Below are 17,757 nucleotides of genomic sequence, written 5' to 3'. Positions count from 1 at the left end.
ATGAGCAGAGTATCGCTCTTTTGTGTGCTTGTACATGTGAGAGTCAGTCTCTGCCTCCCCTCCTCTCACTGAAAAAAGGAAAAAAAATATTTTTTCAAAATTATAGCAAACATAATAAATTAGAAGACTTAAAAAATTATAAGTAACAAATCCTTTTAAGTATAAATAATATATCTTTTTATTTTCTTAAGTAGAAAATAAACATGAGAATGATCTTCTTTTAGAATGATCTTCTTTTAGAAGAAATTGAATTTGGTTGTGATTATTAAACAGAGGACCAGATGATTTTAAATCATGAAAGAAGGCAGTCAAGTGTTACAATTTTTACTAAAAGTCAGGTTTCAGGAAATGGGCTCAGAACATACCATGAAAGAGTGGATAACTTACTAATAATTCTGTGATAATGTAATTAAAAGTAATCTTTAAAATATTATTCTATAGATCTAAAATAGTTAAAATATAATGCCAAAGACATTTCTATTTAAACTGTTAATATTTAATGCTTTGAATATTCTTAAAACATGTAAGGGATGATTTTTCAGGATTCCTAGTATAACTTTTGAAAGGCAAGAGACTTCAGAGCATGCATTAATACGCAGGTGATACTACCCTCGGAAACAAAAACTGGTGCCTTGTTGGGAAGTAGTGATGAAAGCTTACTCTTGTTACGTGTGGGGTACAGCTCCACAGGACTGTAAACAGATGCACAGTATATCTGGGGTATTAAAATTTAATGGGGAAGGTTGGTTAGGAAAAAGAAAGTCGAGAAAGCTTATTAAGGGGGTGATAATGAAAATAAGTTTGAGGAAAACTTAGACATGTCTGAATTTTAACTACTAATAAGAGATAAGATCTTGAGCAAGTATCCTGGTATTACAAAGCCAAAGTTTCTTCACAAATAAAATGGAAATTATGACTTCTCATTTTATAGTTGAAGATTTACATAGGAAAGATGTATGCTTTGCATACAGTACAGTAATATCAATAGATGTATAATTACTGCTAAATGAATGTTGCTCCCTCCCTTTCCCCTCTTCTCCTTTCGTTGTACTCTTCACAAAGGAATAGTCAGATTCAAAAGAAAGTGAGACACAAGGAGAAATGGAAAAATTCCAGAGAGAATGGCTTTTGTACATAATCCCTGGTCCCAAGTATGCTCAACGACGCTGAAATCTAGGACTGACTTCAAGTCTCAAATCTGTGATTTTCTTAGCTGTATAAGCCTGGGGAAGTTACTTGACTTTCATGAGCCTCAATGTTCACATTTGTACTCTAGAGCTGTCATGAAGTACAAATAAGACAATGGATGTGACACACTTTGGAAAACATAAACCACTAAACTGAAGTTATCTTTTGAGAGCATATGGTTTATATTAATAATGGCAGGAAATGAAGATGCTGACCTGTATGTATTGGGAAGAAATGGAAAAGGACAAACACTGCTCCTCTCTAGTGTCCAAGAGCAGAATCAGGTCTTCAATTGAAACCTCAAAGGCAAAATTTCTTTGCCAGTTTAAATCTAGTTTAAAAAAGAATAACCAATGGAATTCTAACCTAGCTCTTTGCTCTTTATCTGTGTAGTGATCATCTAAGAAGCAGCTTCCAAATATTCCAAGTAGAGTACTGTGGCCCTTCTTGTCGGCTGTATGGTACACTCGAGAAGCCAGGTGCAAGTCCAGGGGCAGCACCCGGCCGGGGACAGTGGTGCACAGATCATGGACCGTGGGAGTGCAGTAGTCTTGTGGAATTCTGCAACAAAGAAAAGAAAGTGGGCTACGTTTATCATTGTTAGGTCTTTTGACATAAAATACATTTACGTAAACAGTTTAGTTCGAGCTCTAAAAAGGATGCCTAAATGTAGGAGATGAGATTCAAAACTGTAATAATGATTAGTAACAAATTTAACATTACAATTGCAGGCCATTGACCAGATTTTCACTGAAGATAGCAACCTATGTCTTACAGATACCTCAGAATCAACAGATCTAGAAGCAATCTCATTATCATTCCACTGCAAAACTCTTCTCTCTTAATTCTGTAATTCAGTTAATGACACCATATCCAGCCATCATGCCTTACTCTTTTGCAACTCTGCTCAAATATCAATGTCCCTAAAGAAGTAGAACAGTTTAGTACATCATCCATTAATTAGCATCAGTGGAACCCTGGGGCTAAGTTAATGTATCTTCTTGCCTACTATGCTAAAACTTGCCTTTCTTGTCTTTCCAAAGTAGAGAAGAGGGCATAAAGAATGCTTTCTTAATTCCCAGTGCCATTTGCCATCCAATGAACAAATACTTTTTTGAGCACCTACTATGTACCAGACTCTGCGCTAGGTAGTTTGCACATATTCTCTCTACAATGAGCCTATATGGGAGGTATTATTATCTTTATATTAGAGTGGGCTTATTTTGGATAAGTTACAAACTTAGTGAGAGGCTTCTAGGATCTCAACACAATGCTGCTGACTATAAGCCCAATTTGTTTTCTGTTATTGCCTCTTAATGACCCCTGATGTGGAAGTGGCCCTTATCCAGTACTACTCAATCTTCACCTCCCTGCTTAAGTTATATTCTTACATTGACCAAATAATGACCTTGTCATCAAATCAAGTCAACTTTAGATATTTAGATCATGTTCTCTATGAAGCTATAGCTGATAATACTGATGGCTTTCTTTTTTTTTTTCTTTTTTTTTTCTTTATTCATTTATAGAGAGGGGAGAGAGAGGGAGAGAGACAGAGACAGAGAGAGAGAAGGGGGGAGGAGCTGGAAGCATCAACTCCCATATGTGCCTTGACCAGGCAAGCCCAGGGTTTCGAACCGGTGACCTCAGGATTGATGGTCTTCTTGAAATTGCTCTTCCTCCATGAGCTTTTTAAAGCCTGCACTTCTTAGCTCTACATCTGCCTCTCAAATTCACCATAATTTGACTTAGCCACTGGCTTTTCTTTTTCTGTCTCCTAAACTGGGTATGGCTTCCAAAGTCAAACTTATCTTTCTACATTGAAAAAATCAGCTTCAGTGTCTCAGCTATTTCCTCTGTGCTGAGAGCTCTCAAATCTCACGTCCAATATCACTATCTCACCCAGATTGCTCTTCTTCAAGATAGACAACATGGGAGCCATCTTTGACTACTCTTTCCTTCACCTGCATAGCTAATGAACTACTGAGCTACTGGCCTGCACAGAGCTGCTCAACTGTCTATCAGTGGATTAGGTGTTGTGCTGTCAAAGGTAATCGCTACAGCAATACAAAAATAAAACAAGAACTGTCACCAGTTATTACAAAGATAGAAGTTAGGGATTTTTATTTCACTTTACAGAAGATCTTCAGAGAGGTCAGTGATACAGTTTGCAAGTGTTAGAACTGAGATTCTGATCCAGGCCTCACCAACTCCAAAGACTAGCTGACATTATGCTACCCTCCAGACATGTAGAGCAACTGGTGGGCAGAAAATACAAAATTTTGTTAACTGGTGGGCAGACCTGTGTTAACAAAATACAAAATACAAAATTCCTCCTCCCTTCCACCACAGCCAAGGTCTTGTCCCCTCAGCCTGCATTAGCCACAGCCCTATGGCCAGTCAGATTGAGCACTGCACCCTCTGTCACAATTCCTCTCCAATATCTCCTGCAAAATTGTATCACATTGATCTTGAACACACTCCTTCATCCATCAGGATGGCTCTTTGTTACTTGTTGCACTCATATAACTTCCTCTAAGTCTTAGAGCTCCTAGCATCTGGATTCACTTCTAACCTAGGGGTTAAGGCTTAGTGGAGGCAGACTGCCTCTGTTCAAATCCTGTTTAAAATGATCATATGGTCGTAAGCAAGTCAATCAATTTCTTTATATCTCAGTAAATTGAGATAACATTAGCACAACTTAGATACAATTACTTTAAGAAAGAAAGGAGGAAATGCATTTAAAACAGTGTCTCTCACATGGCAGATGTTTGCTATTAATATCAGACTCCTGGACAGTTCACAGGATCAGCATAACCTGTCAGGTCCTTCAGTTATGAATAGAATGCTGCCTATTCTTTTTGACCATTTACCTAAGGTTAACACAGGTCTGCCCACCAGTTGCTCTACATGTCTGGAGGGTAGCATAATGTCAGCTAGTCTTTGGAGGTGGTGAGGCCTGGATCAGAATCTCAGTTCTAACACTTGCAAACTGTATCACTGACCTCTCTGAAGATCTTCTGTAAAGTGAAATAAAAATCCCTAACTTCTATCTTTGTAATAACTGGTGACAGTTCTTGTTTTATTTTTGTACTGCTGTAGCGATTACCTTTGACAGCACAACACCTAACCCACTGATAGGCACTACTGAATCACTTATAGGGAGGTTCTGTGTCATTTTAAACAGCACAGCCCCCCCCCAAAAAAAACACTGAACATGAAATCTGTACATGTTCGAGAGGAGGAGGATAAAGAGGTAAATCTAAAGCATTTGCCTGAGACAGAGAGACCTAAGAGGAGGAGTGAAAAGTTCCTAGGAAAGAACTGAAAAGAAAAGGGGAGAAAACGGTGAGCTCTGCCACCAAGCTCATCTGCACCACCATTCTGTCTGGACAAATGCATCTGAGATCACACTTTCTTTTCCTTACAAAAGCAACACAACCAATCTAAATTCCTATGTTCCAATCATACTCTTAACAACATCGATGTGTCTGTGAATATCCCTTGACTATCAGGCTAAATAATGCTATTATTTTAAAAAGAGAGCTCAATCCCCAAGAAAACAATTTATTTGGGGGGCTACTCATGGATGAGAAAAGTTAGGTAAAAATAAGACATGATTAAGAAAATATAAGAAAGGAATAAAAGATTTCCAGAAACATTTTTCTAAGATTCTCTTTTATTATGTAATTTTTAAAATATTAGATTTTTATTCCTTTGCATCTCATTCTTATTTCTCTCTAATGGAAAATTCTAATTTCAGTTTTAATGAATTAACACAGTACTACAGATATCAAAAGATCTACAAATATTTTTGGCATGCCGAAGAAAGGCTCTGTGTTTTTATAGCATACTCTCCTTAAACAGGACTATTTGTCATTCTTTGAAACACTAAGACATAAAAAAGAAAAGACTCTGACTCCGTGTGTGGCCATGCTACTTTGCTTAATGCACTAAATGCAAGGTTTTTTAAGGGAGAAAAATCAAGACGTTTCTGCTTCATTGATAATCTGACAGTAACTATTTAGTGAAGGTAAAATACTTGTTGTCTGCTGTCACTATTTGTTTTAATACATAATCTTGCTAACTAAATGAGCTTAAAGCAATGCAGATAAGCAATGGCATGTACAGGGTCACTTAAATGCCAATTTGACTCTTTCATAAACTCTGGAATTCTTTTCCCATGAGTCTGTTCCCAGCTACTAAACCGTCAGTAATATCCATTTACAAAGTTTAGGCTGGCCATAAAAAGTTGTCTTCCATGTCCAGCACACCTTTCAGTGCCCTGAGCCACCACAAAAGCTAATAATTAAAGCTTCTTTAAGCCCCCATAAAGAGTTCAATGAAGAGGAATCTGAATAAACCAACCCATAAAAATCCACTGGTGAAATAAGGAGAAAATGTGTTTCAGCAAGGTGAATGGCAAAAGGTAAACCCATAAATCTGAATTGCATTTACACACTATTATTCAAAATGGTGGTTACATGCTGTTATAATAAGAAATTCTATTAAAAATGTGGTGAGGGGGGATGAAACATGAAACAATAGTAGAGAATAAAAACATCATCTCACTAACCAATTCTACTGGCCTATGGGAATTCTGTGTTGTGCTGCCCTTCATTTAACTTTAATAATAAATATAACCGATACAGTAAGCAGTTAATCTAAGAGACTTTGCATAAGACATGGTCGGGGCCCAAAATGCAGTGTATAGAGGGTGTTATATTGAGTGGAGCCCTGGAAACCATGTCAATACAATAAATTAAATAACAAATTTAAAAAATAAGCAGTTAGTCCAAATTAGGCATTTCAGTGACTGAAAGAAATCAAATCTAACCTGTTAATGTCTAGATTTTTTTAGTTTAACAGAGCTAGTTTTATTCTAGCTATTACATCATTAAACCAAGTATCTTGATCAAAAATAGAAACAGAAGTGTGGGGCAGAGCATGCACGTCCTAACTTCCCTATCTGCCACCCACTCTTCCATGGGAAGGTCTAACTTAAATGTCATGTACGAACTTTCAAAACATTCCATTTCCTTTAAGAATGTATTTTCTGCCTGACCAGGTGGTGGCGCAGTGGATAGAGCCTCGGACTGTGGTGTGGAAGGACCCAGGTTCGAGACCCCGAGGTCACCAGCTTGAGTGCAGGTTCATCTGGCTTGAGCAAAAGCCCACCAGCTTGGACCCAAGGTCGCTGGCTCCAGCAAGAGTTACTTCGTCTGCTGAAGGCCCCCGGTCAAGGCACATATGAGAAAGCAATCAATGAACAACTAAGGTGTCGCAATGTGCAACAAAAAACTAAATGATGCTTCTCATCTCTCCGTTCCTGTCTGTCTGTCCCTGTCTATCCCTCTCTCTGACTCTCTCTCTGTCTCTGTAAATAAATAAATAAATAAATAAATAAAATTAAAAAAAAAAAAAAGAATGTATTTTCTGGTATCACTGCTACTAAATAACTTCTCTTTAGACAGCAAAATTTGTAAACTCAAGTTACTTTTTTTTAAATAGTTTTAGATCCTGTGTGGGTTGTGCAGACTTTCTTCGTTGTGGAATTCTTAATTTACTTTTTTGTGTTCTCTTAATTTCTTTTCCTCTTATTTGCAAAATTTCTGATGATTTCACCTTTAAAAAAATATAAAAGTGTGCTGTTAATAAAAGTTATAACATGAGAATTAGATTTTTCTTTCATATTTAATGGTCTGTCTCATATTTAAACTACTAATTTCTATGTATGTTTTATTACAAAATATAAATCCTAAAGATGAGTTGATATATTCTAAATTCCTTCCTAAAGTTTTACACATATACTTTCACAATAAAAATATTAGTAGAGCGTCAGCCCAGCGTGTGGAAGTCCTGGGTTCAATTCCCAGCCAGGGCACACAGAAGTGCCCATATGCTTCTTTACCCTTCTCCCTCTACTTTCTCTTTGTCTCTCTCTTCCCCTCCCACAGCCAAGGCTCCATTAGAGCAAAATGAGCCTGGGTGCTGAGGATGGCTCCATGGCCTCCGCCTCAGGCGCTAGAATTTCTCCAGCCGCAACAGAGCAACACCTAGATGGGCAGAGTATCGCCCCCTGGTGGGCATGCTGGGTGGATCCCGGTAGAGTGCATGCGGGGGTCAGTCTGTCTGCCGCCCCCCACCACTTCTCATTTCGGGAAAAATACAAAAAACATATATATATATTAGTACCATATTTATTTATTTATAATATTTTTATTGCCTTAAAACTATTAAAGAACTGTAAGCTTTTCCCCTCCTTAGATATTGACTGGTATTATTAATGGCACTTACCTTTAGTCTCTTAAACTTTGGTATGACTGGCTGTTGCAAGTGTAAGCTAAAATGAACTCTAATGCTCTATATACCTTTTTTGAGCAACATTTATTAATTTGTACTTCCTTACAGTTGTACTTTTTTCTACTTCTACTGCTTGGGAAAGATCAAACGCATGTCTATCTTTTAAATAATTGCCTTTTAATCATTTAGTATTGGTAGTATGGTTTTCCTGAGTTTCCCAGAAAACATGCAGAATTCATAGTAATAGTACATCTAAAAATATTTTTCTCCATGGATTATTCTGTTGGGGTTCTTTTTTGTGGCTGTTTGTTTGAGACTACATTTAGGAATGAAATGAGGCCAGTTTTCCTTGGAGAAAGAGAGATATGGATGAATAAGTAGGAGGAGGCTGGAAAAAGGGAGGTTTTTATAAATTAAGAGCTGGTTTAGGCTCAGTACAGTAGTAAGGAGAGAGCTATTGCAATTACTTGAGTAAGAAAGTGATGCCAAATAAAGCAAGCTCAGAGTACAAATCATTCCATCTCACCATCCGTTAATGTTTAAATTTCCTCTAAGTTTCTCCATCAAACGGTTCCTCATTCTGGCTTGAAAGTGATCAGGAGCAGAGGATTTGGGACTCTGAAACTCTTCCACTTGTTAGAATTTTTGTTTGTTTATTATAGAGCCTACCAACTTTGATCCTCTGGTCTCCACTCAAACCTCACAATCTAGCTCTTTTCCATCTGCGGACAAATATTTGAATACAATTGACTCCCCTGAATCTGCATTGCCACCCCCGCCCCAGCTAAACATCCCTGGGCCCTTCAACTCTATCTTTTTAGACAGAGTTTTGAAGTACTGTATTTTGTCATCTTCAATGTTCTCTTCCAGTCTCCAATTTGTCAGTTTCTCCCAGGACTGAATACCCGCATCTGAACACAGTATTTAAGGTGTAATGTGATCAGATCAACAACAAAAAAGACCCTCTTTTATGGTATTTGTCAATGTAAATTATGATTGCATTTGCTTTCCTATCACTAAATTATAACCCAAAACCCTGAAGTTTTTTTCACATTTGCTCTAAGACTTATCATTCCATATCTATGTATTTAGTTTGTGGACCCAAAGGCAGAACCATATATACAGTTACTCCAATTAAATTTTACCTGAGACCTGACTAACCAAATCTTACCAGTCACATTTTTTTTTATTTGTTGATTTTTAGAGAGAAGAGAGGAAGGGGTGGCGAAGCAGGAAGCATCAACTCATAGTAGCTGCTTCCTGTATGTGCCTTGACTGGGCAAGCCCAGGGTTTGAACCAAAAACCTCCGCATTCCAGGTCAACACTTCATCCACTGTGCCACCACAGGTCAGGCACCAGCCACATTTTGAATGTTACCTGCAAATCCAATCAGTAAATCTTCCATATTCTAATCCAAATTATTAGGATGAATTGGACTATGATGAACTGGATACAGCAGGAATTTGCATGGTGAATTGTGCATCCTTTGTATAACTAATTACAAGTCCATCTAGCAGTTCACTGACCATCGTCTTATCTACAAAACTGTCCTGGGAAGACTTTCATAAATGAATGGCTGAAATCCAAAATACAGTAACAACAACTACTGTGTGCTGAGTTTTCTTGTATACCAGGATTTTCACCATAATACTCTCTTCTAAATATCAAGTCTAACACTTTTCTGATGTTCAGTCTAGTAATCCCAGGAAAAGAAATAAGGTTGGGCTTGTCCCTTATGGATGCCATGCTGGCTCCAAATGATTAATGCTTCCTCTTATAAATGTTCAAACATAATTCTCTGAATGATTCATTTAACCATTCCAGAATTTTGTCTAAGATAAACCATACATTACAGAAACTATCACCCTGATCCTTAAAAAAACAGGACTCAGATTTGCCATCATCAGCCTGCAAGCACCTAGCACCTACCTCTCCCGCGGCCAGCCGCAGCTCCACAAAGCTGCTGCTGACAGGGGCTCAGAGGGCTTAAACCTTCCTATCCAAGCCAACAGCTCAGATAGCTAAGTTAACTCTTAAAACCTTTTACCAGTCTTGGGTTTCAAGTTTCTTTTATCAATATGTTTTTCTCTTCTTTCTAAACTGAAGATCATTCTCCTTGTCAGGTTTAAGAGAAGCAAAGTATAAGTTTATCAGCTTCCTTTTCTCTTTGTCATATTTCTGTTTATTTAAAACCTCACCCTTTTTCCAAAAATAAATTAAGGCAGCTCTGTCACATGTTGTCATCACACTATTCATCCAAACTGACAGGGTTATTCTTCCTTTTCTCTCTCTTTGCTCCAAAACTCACATGAAAAAATACTTTTTTTATTTTTCGCATTATTCACAGGCCTCAACCCATTCTGGATCTTAGCCTCCTTGATGTAACTGTTGTAGCCACATGCCACTTTTTGTTTATCTATGGATATGCATTTCTTCTTTCATCTTTTGTGTATTTTTTAAACTGGATGCAACAGAGCACTCAAAACAGTATTGTGAGAATTTGGGAGGTCTTAGGGCATCCTACATCTCTTAAACTTCCTTCCATTTAGAATCTCAAAATATATAACTTTATCTTTTTCACACACTTTTGACCTTTTTTCCTCCTAAAATGCTCAACAATTCTCTAATGGGCTCTTGTGTCAGTTATTTTATCACAAGGTTTCCATTATCTAATTTCTGCTTTTGTTGGTCATGACTTAGAACAGATTAATAACCCCTATTATACTAATGAGTTTGTCAGCATAGAAATGGTTAATAAAGTACAGTAGATAAAATTCTCTATTTTTTTAGCTGAATGAGGCTTTATAGCATATATGTGAATAGTCAAAGCCCTGCACTGCTCCTTTACCACACCTCTGTGCTAGTTTTATTAGCTGTGAAAGACATCAATAAAGATCTTTAAAAATAAAAAAAGATATAAAACTGAGATTCACAGACATAGATAAAACTGAAGTGGTTACCTGGGGGAGGAGTTTGGGGGAGGGGAGTAAAGAGGGACAAATATACAATGACAGAAAATGATTTGACTCTGAGTGATGGGCACACAACACAATCAGCAGTTTAAATGGCATAGAGATGTTCACTTGAAACCTATATTCTCTTATTGATCAATGTCACCCCGTTAAATCTAATTTCAAAAATAAAAAATTTAAATTTAAAGAAAATTTAAGTGTCGTCTTATCCTGCTAATCTGGCCTGGCTTGCTGGAGTATATTATATTGTTCCTCATTCCTGTGACAGAGATGCTAGAGAGTAACTTGATGGCTTCAAATGTCCAAACAGAGTCAAGCTCCTGAACAATGACTTGTCTTGAAATGTTAACATAAATAAATACATGCAAGAGATACATGGTGAAGACTTGGTGGAATGAGTCACAGGAATACTCCCAATGCTATTTCCTATGGCATTTCTGCTGTGCCTCACAATATCCCACAACAATAAACCATAAAGTCCTATCTGATATTCTCTTCTCTTCCATTGCGGCACTTTCGCTTTCGGTTTAGAGCTCTCTTAATCCATTCTCCAACTGTCTCTAGTCAAACCATTCCTCCGATTTTCATGAGGCATATTCATTCCCTAGTCATTTTTTCTGCTAAGAGTGTGTGTTTCTGTAACTAATCAGACACCTATCGTTATAAAAGGGCAGCACTGATGAGTACTGAAGAGGGACAGTTCCAGAATTAGACCACCTCAGTTTAAGTTCCACCTCTATCATTTAACTACATACTTGTTCTTGGGAAAGTTATTTATCTTTTTTATAATGCATTTTTTTTAACTAACAAATGAGGGTAATAAGGTTGGTATTAGTAAAAAGTAATACATATGAAACACTTAGCAAAGTGTTTCACACATCATCAAGACTCAATAAATTCTAGTTACCTTAGAAAAGGACTGCCTCCTTTTATCAAAACCAAATAGTTTCCATAACTTCTTTTTTTTATTAAATTTAATGCAGTGACATTGATAAATCAGGGTACATATGTTGAGAGAAAACATCTCCAGATTATTTTGACATTTGATTGTGCAGTATACCCCTTGTCAAATTGTCTTCCATCACCTTCTATCTGGTTTTCTTTGTGCCCCTCCCCTCCCTCACCCCCTCTCTCCTTCCCCGCTCCCCCTACTCCCCCCCCAACCCCGTTACCATCACATTCTTGTCCATGTCTCTGAGTCTCATTTTTATGTCCCATCTATGTATGGATTCATATAGTTCTTAGTTTTTTCTGACTTACTTATTACACTCCATATAATGTTATCAAGATTCATCCATGTTATTATAAATGATCCGATGTCATCATTTCTTATGGCTGAGTAGTATTCCATAGTATATAAGTACCAAAGCTTTTTAATCCGCTCGTCCTCTGATGGACACTTGGGCTATTTCCAGATCTTTGCTATTGTGAACAATGCTGCCACAAACATGGGGATGCATTTCTCCTTTTGGAGCAGTTCTATGGTGTTCTTGGGGTATGTTCCTAAACGTAGGATAGCTGGGTCAAAAGGCAATTCAATTTTAAATTTTGGGGGGAATCTCCATAATGTTTTTCACAGTGGCTGCACCAGTCTGCATTCCCACCAGCAGTGCAGAAGGGTTCCCTTTTTTCCACATCCTCGCCAGCACTTATTCTGTGTTGTTCTGTTGGTGAGCGCCATTCTGACCGGTGTGAGATGATATCTCATTGTGGTTTTAATTTGAATTTCTATAATGATTAGTGATGTTGAGCATTTTTTCATATGCCTATTGGCCATCTGTATGTCCTCTTTGAAGAAGTGTCTATTTATTTCTTTTTCCCACTTTTTGATTGGATTGTTTGTCTTTCTGGTGTTGAGATTTACAAGTTCTTTATAAATTTTGGTTATTAACCCCTTATCAGACGTATTGTCAAATATGTTCTCCCATTGTGCAGTTTGTCTTTTTATTCTGTTCTTTTTGTCTTTAGCTGTGCAAAAGATTTTTAGTTTGATATAGTCCCATTTGTTTATCCTGTCTTTTATTTCACTTCCCCGTGGAGATAAATCAGCAAATATATTGCTCCGAGAGATGTCAGAGAGCTTACTGCCTATGTTTTCTTCTAAGATGCTTATGGTTTCACAGCTTACATTTAAGTCTTTTATTCATTTTGAGTTTATTTTTGTGAATAGTGTAAGCTGGTGGTCTAGTTTCATTTTTTTGCAGGTAGCTGTCCCAATTTTCCCAACACCATTTGTTAAAGAAGCTGTCTTTCCTCCATTGTATTTCCTTACTCCTTTGTCAAATATCAGTTGTCCATAGAGCTGTGGGTTTATTTCTGGGTTCTCTGTTCTGGTCCATTGATCTATATAACTGTTCTTATGCCACTACTAAGCTGTTTTGAGTACAATGACCTTGTAGTATAATTTCATATTGGGAAGTCTGATACCTCCCACTTTATTCTTCTTCTTTAAGATTGCTGAGGCTATTCGTGTTCTCTTTTGGTTCCATATAAATTTTTGGAATATGTGATCTATATATTTGAAGTATGTCATTGATATTTTAATTGGTATTGCATTGAATTTATAGATAGCTTTGGGTAACATAGACATTTTAATGATGTTTATTCTTCCTAACCATGAGCACGGTATATGCTTCCACTTGTTTATATCTTCCTTGATTTCTTTTATCAATGTTTTATAATTTTCCAAGTACAAGTCTTTAGTCTCCTTGAATGAATGTACTCCTAGGTACTTTTTTTTTTTGGTTGTAATACTGAAGGGGATTGTTTCCTTAATTTCTCTTTCTGACTATACATTGTTGGCGTATAAAAATGCCTCTGATTTCTGAGTATTAATTTTATATCCTCCCACTTTGCTGAATTCATTTATCAGGCCCAGTAGTTTTTTGACTGAGACTTTAGGGTTTTCTATATACAATATCATATCATCTGCAAATAATGATAGTTTTACTTCTTCTTTTCCAACTTAAATGCCTTTTATTTCTTTTTCTTGTCTGATTGCTATGGCAAAAACTTCCAGAAATATGTTGAATAAGAATGGTGAAAGGGGGCACCCCTGCCTTCTTCCTGATCTTAAGGGGATTGCTTTTAATTTATGCCCATTGAGTATGATGTTGGCTGTGGCTTTGTCATAGATGGCTTTTATCATGTTGAGGTATGTTCCCTGTATTCCCATTTTGCTGAGAGTTTTGATCATGAATGGGTGCTGGATATTATCAAATGCTTTTTCTGCATCTATTGAAATTATCATGTGGTTTTTCTCCTTTTTGTTTATATGATGAATCACATTGATTGATTTGTGAATATTATACCAGCCTTGCCTCCCCAGAATAAATCCCACTTGATTATGGTGTATAATTTTTCCATGTATTGTTGGATCTGGTTTGCTAATATTTTGTTGAGGATTTTAGCATCTATATTCCTCAGGGATATTGGCCTATAATTTTCTTTTTTTGTGTTGTCTTTGCCTGGTTTTGGAATCAGAATTATGTTCACCTCATAAATGGAGCTTAGAAGTCTTCCTCCCTCCTGAATTTTCTGAAATAGCTTGAGAAGGATAGGAGTTAGTTCTTCTTAGAATATTTGGTAGAATTCACTTGTGAAGCCATCAGGCCCCGAACTTTTCTTTGTTGGCAGATTTTGGTAACTGTTTCGATCTCATTTGGTGTAATCTGTCTGTTTAGGTTTTCTGATTATTCCAGATTGATTTTTGGAAGATTGTATGTTTCAAGGAATTTGTCAATTTCTTCTAGGTTGTCTAGTGTTTTGGCATACAGTTCTTCATAGTATTTTCTTACAATATTTTGTATTTCTGTTGTGTCAGTTATTTCTCCACTCTTATTTCTAATTTTATTTATTTGAGTCCTCTTTTTTTCTTCGTGAGTCTAGTTAAAGGTTCATCAATCTTGTTTACCTTTTCAAAGAACCAGCTCCTTGCTTCATTGATCCTCTGTATTGTTTCTTTAGCCTCTATGTCATTTATTTCCACTCTAATCTTTATTATTTCCTTCCTTCTACTACATTTGGGCTTTACTTGCTGTTCTTTTCTAGTTGTTTTAGATGCAGGGTTAAGTTGTTTATTTGAGCTTTTTCTAGTTTCTTAAGGTGTGCCTATAGTGCTATGAACTTTCCTCTCAGTACTGCTTTTGCTGTGTTCCATAAATTTTGAGTTTTGTATGCTCATTGTCATTCGTTTCCAGGAATATTTTTATTTCTTCCTTGATCTCATTCTTAATCCATTCGTTATTTAACAAGCTGCTATTTAGTTTCCATGTGTTTGAGAATTTTTGAGCTTTTCTGTTGTGGTTTGTTTCTAGTTTCATGCCACTGTGATCACAGAAAGTGCTTGATATAATTTCAATCTTCTTAAATTTATTGAGACCATTTTTGTGCCCTAACATGTGGTCTATCCTAGAGAATGTACCATGAGCATTTGAAAAGAATGTATATTCTACTGCTTTAGGGTGAAAGGTTCTGAAGATATCTATTACATCAAGGTGATCTAGTGTGTCCTTTAAGTCTGCTGTTTCTTTGTTAATTTTCTTTCTTGAGGATCTATCTAGTGATGTTAGTGGGGTATTGAAATACCCTACTATTATAGTATTGCTGTTGATCTCGGCCTTTATATCATCAAAGTCTGCTTTATATATTTAGGTGCTCCTATATTAGGTGTATAGATATTTATAATAGTTATATCTTCCTGTTGGATTCCTCCCTTTACCATTATGTAGTGGCCTTCTTTAACTCTTACTATATCTTTTGTTTTAAAGTCCATTTTGTCTGATATAAGTATTGCTATCCCAGCTTTTTTTTCATTTCCATTTGCATGAAATATTTTTTCCATCCTTTTATCTTCAATCTATGTGCATCTTTTAAGGTGTGTCTCTTATAGACAGCATATGTACAGGTCCTGTTTTCTTATCCATGCAGCTACCCTATGTCTTTTGATTGCATCATTTATTCCATTTATATTTAAGGTTATTATTGATATGTAGTTGTTTATTGCCATTTTATTCTATAAAGCTGTATTCCTTTTTTTGCTATATTCTTTTCCTACTTTGATCCGTTTACAACAGGCCCCTTAACATTTCCTGCAGCATTAGTTTGGTTGTAATAAATTCCTTGAGTTGTTTTTTGTCTGGGAAGCTTTTTATTTCTCCTTCGATTTTAAATTCTTTTTTTTTTTTTTTTTTTTTTTTTTTTAGAGAGAGGGATAGACAGAGACAAACAGGAACGAAGAGAGATGAGGAGATGAGAAGCATCAATCATTAGTTTTTTGTTGCCACACCTTAGTTGTTCATTGATTGCTTTCTCATATGTGCCTTGACCACAGGCTTTCAGCAGACCGAGTAACCCCTTGCTGGTGCCAGCGACTTTGGGTCCAAGCTGGTGAGCTTTGCTCAAACCAGATGAGCCCGCGCTCAAGCTGGCGACCTCGGGGTCTTTAACCTGGGTCCTCTACATCCCAATCCGATGCTCTATCCACTGTGCCACAGCCTGGTCAGGCTCTCCTTCAACTTTAAATGATAGCCTTGCTGGATAAAGTAGTCTTGGTTGTAGGTTCTTGTTCTGCATTACTTTGAATATTTCTTGCCATTCCCTTCTGGCCTCAAGTGTTTCTGTTGAGAAGTCAGATGTCATCCTTATGGGGACTTCTTTGTAGGTGATAGCTTTTTTTTCTCTTGCAGCTTTTAATATTTTCTCTTTATCACTTAGCTTTGGTATTTTAATTATGATGTGTCTTGGTGTAGGTTTCTTTGGGTTTCTCTTTAATGGAGTTCTCTGTGCTTCTTGAACTTCTGAGTTTCTCCTGCATTAATTTAGGGAAGTTTTCAGCTATGATATGATTGAACAAAGTCTCTATCCCTTGTTCTTTCTCTTCTTCTTCAGGAACCCCTATGATGCGGATGTTATTTCTCTTCATGTTGTCAAAGAGCTCTCTAAGAGTTTCCTCAGACTTTTTGAGTCTCTTTTCTTTTTTCTTCTCTGCTTTCATGACTTCATTCCAGTAGTCCTCCAACTCGCAGATTCAATCCTCAGCTCTGTCCATCCTGTTTTTAATTCCTTCCATTGTGGTCTTCATTTCTGATATTGTATTTGTCATCTCCGACTGATTCTTTTTTAATATTTCAATTTCCTTTTTTATACTTGCTATTTCTTTATTTAGGTGTTCGTAATGACCATCATTGTTGTTCTAAGATCCCTAAGCATCCTTACAATCATTATTTTGAACTCTGCATCGAGAAGTTTGGTTATTTCCATATCACTCAGTTCATTTCCTGGATGTTTCTCTTGTGGTTTCATTTGGATTGCACTTCTTTGTCTTCTCATTATCTGTGTTTGGGTGTTTTGTTTGTAGAGCTGGTTGAGTCTAGGCTTGGTGTTGTCTGCCTCTAGTTTTCAATTGTATTATTTCTAGGTCTTCTTGGGTTGGCTCAGCTATTATTTGTAATCCACTTTGGGATTTGGGCTGCTTTGAAGTCTTATTTGTTTGTTTTCTTAACAGGTGACAGTCTTGTTTACTGATCTCAGCAGGGGGCTTCCTTGAAACTGTATCCAGGAATGCAGCGGTGTAACCTGCAACTCTGAAGGCCTCTTCTACCAATTAATCTCTCTGGGGGCAGGGTGTTTTTTCAGCTTCAGTAGAGGTGTATCTCAGATCTCCATGGAGACCTGAGTTACTGCCCCTCCTCCCCACTTCTTGTTTTCAGTTGTGTCTTGTTGCGCTGATTGGAACTGGAGAGGTGTCTGGAGATCTGTGATCTGGAAGCACTTTAGCCTTGTTTTGTGGAAGGATCAGTCCCTCCCTCAGCTATGGCCGCCTCCAGTACGAATGAGTCAGCTTTTTAGGTCGTGTTCTGCATTCCTTTTCCCCTCACCGTCTGTCCCTCTCTTTCCCCTTTCACTTGGAAGGTAAGCCGGTCCTTTCAACACACCTCACTCCCTGGTTGCAAGGCAAGTAAGTGGCTGTGAGTAGTATTTTCTGCTCTTTTCCCTGGAGTGAGATCCCCTCTGGGCTCTCAGCCTCAACCCTGCCCTTCTGTTCCTGTAAGCAGGAGAGATTCAGGCGCTCCCTACCAGGTTTGTTGTGGCTTCTTCTTTGCTCCTTGGTTTTTGAGAGCTATTCTTGTAGTCCAGAGTTGGTTTTTCATGCTGATTTTTCCTAAATTGATTTGTATTCCAGTTTGGTGGTGAGAGCTGGGTGTCTGTGCATCTGCCTACTCCGCTGCCATCTTCAGGTCTGCATAACTTCTTAATAATATTTAATAGCAGCCACAACAAGCCAAATAAATTAAC

At 37.3% G+C, this 17,757-nt stretch overlaps 1 protein-coding gene across 1 annotated transcript in view; it reads right to left on the bottom strand.

The window, feature by feature from the left end:
• Positions 1-973: 973 nt before the first annotated feature.
• The window catches only part of LOC136336267 (atherin-like), a 166,952-nt gene continuing 150,168 nt past the window's right edge, over positions 974-17,757 (bottom strand). Inside the window, exon 5 of the mRNA XM_066277793.1 lies at positions 974-1,749. Coding sequence (XP_066133890.1) covers positions 1,714-1,749 — 36 coding nt within the window. The 3' untranslated portion in view covers positions 974-1,713. The remainder of the gene's footprint in view (positions 1,750-17,757) is intronic.

This window comes from Saccopteryx bilineata, chromosome 4 (assembly GCF_036850765.1).
Source record: "Saccopteryx bilineata isolate mSacBil1 chromosome 4, mSacBil1_pri_phased_curated, whole genome shotgun sequence".
NCBI classification, from domain to species: Eukaryota; Metazoa; Chordata; class Mammalia; order Chiroptera; family Emballonuridae; genus Saccopteryx; species Saccopteryx bilineata.
The sequence above is the reverse complement of the archived record's forward strand: the minus strand, read 5'-3'. Positions and strand labels throughout refer to the sequence as shown.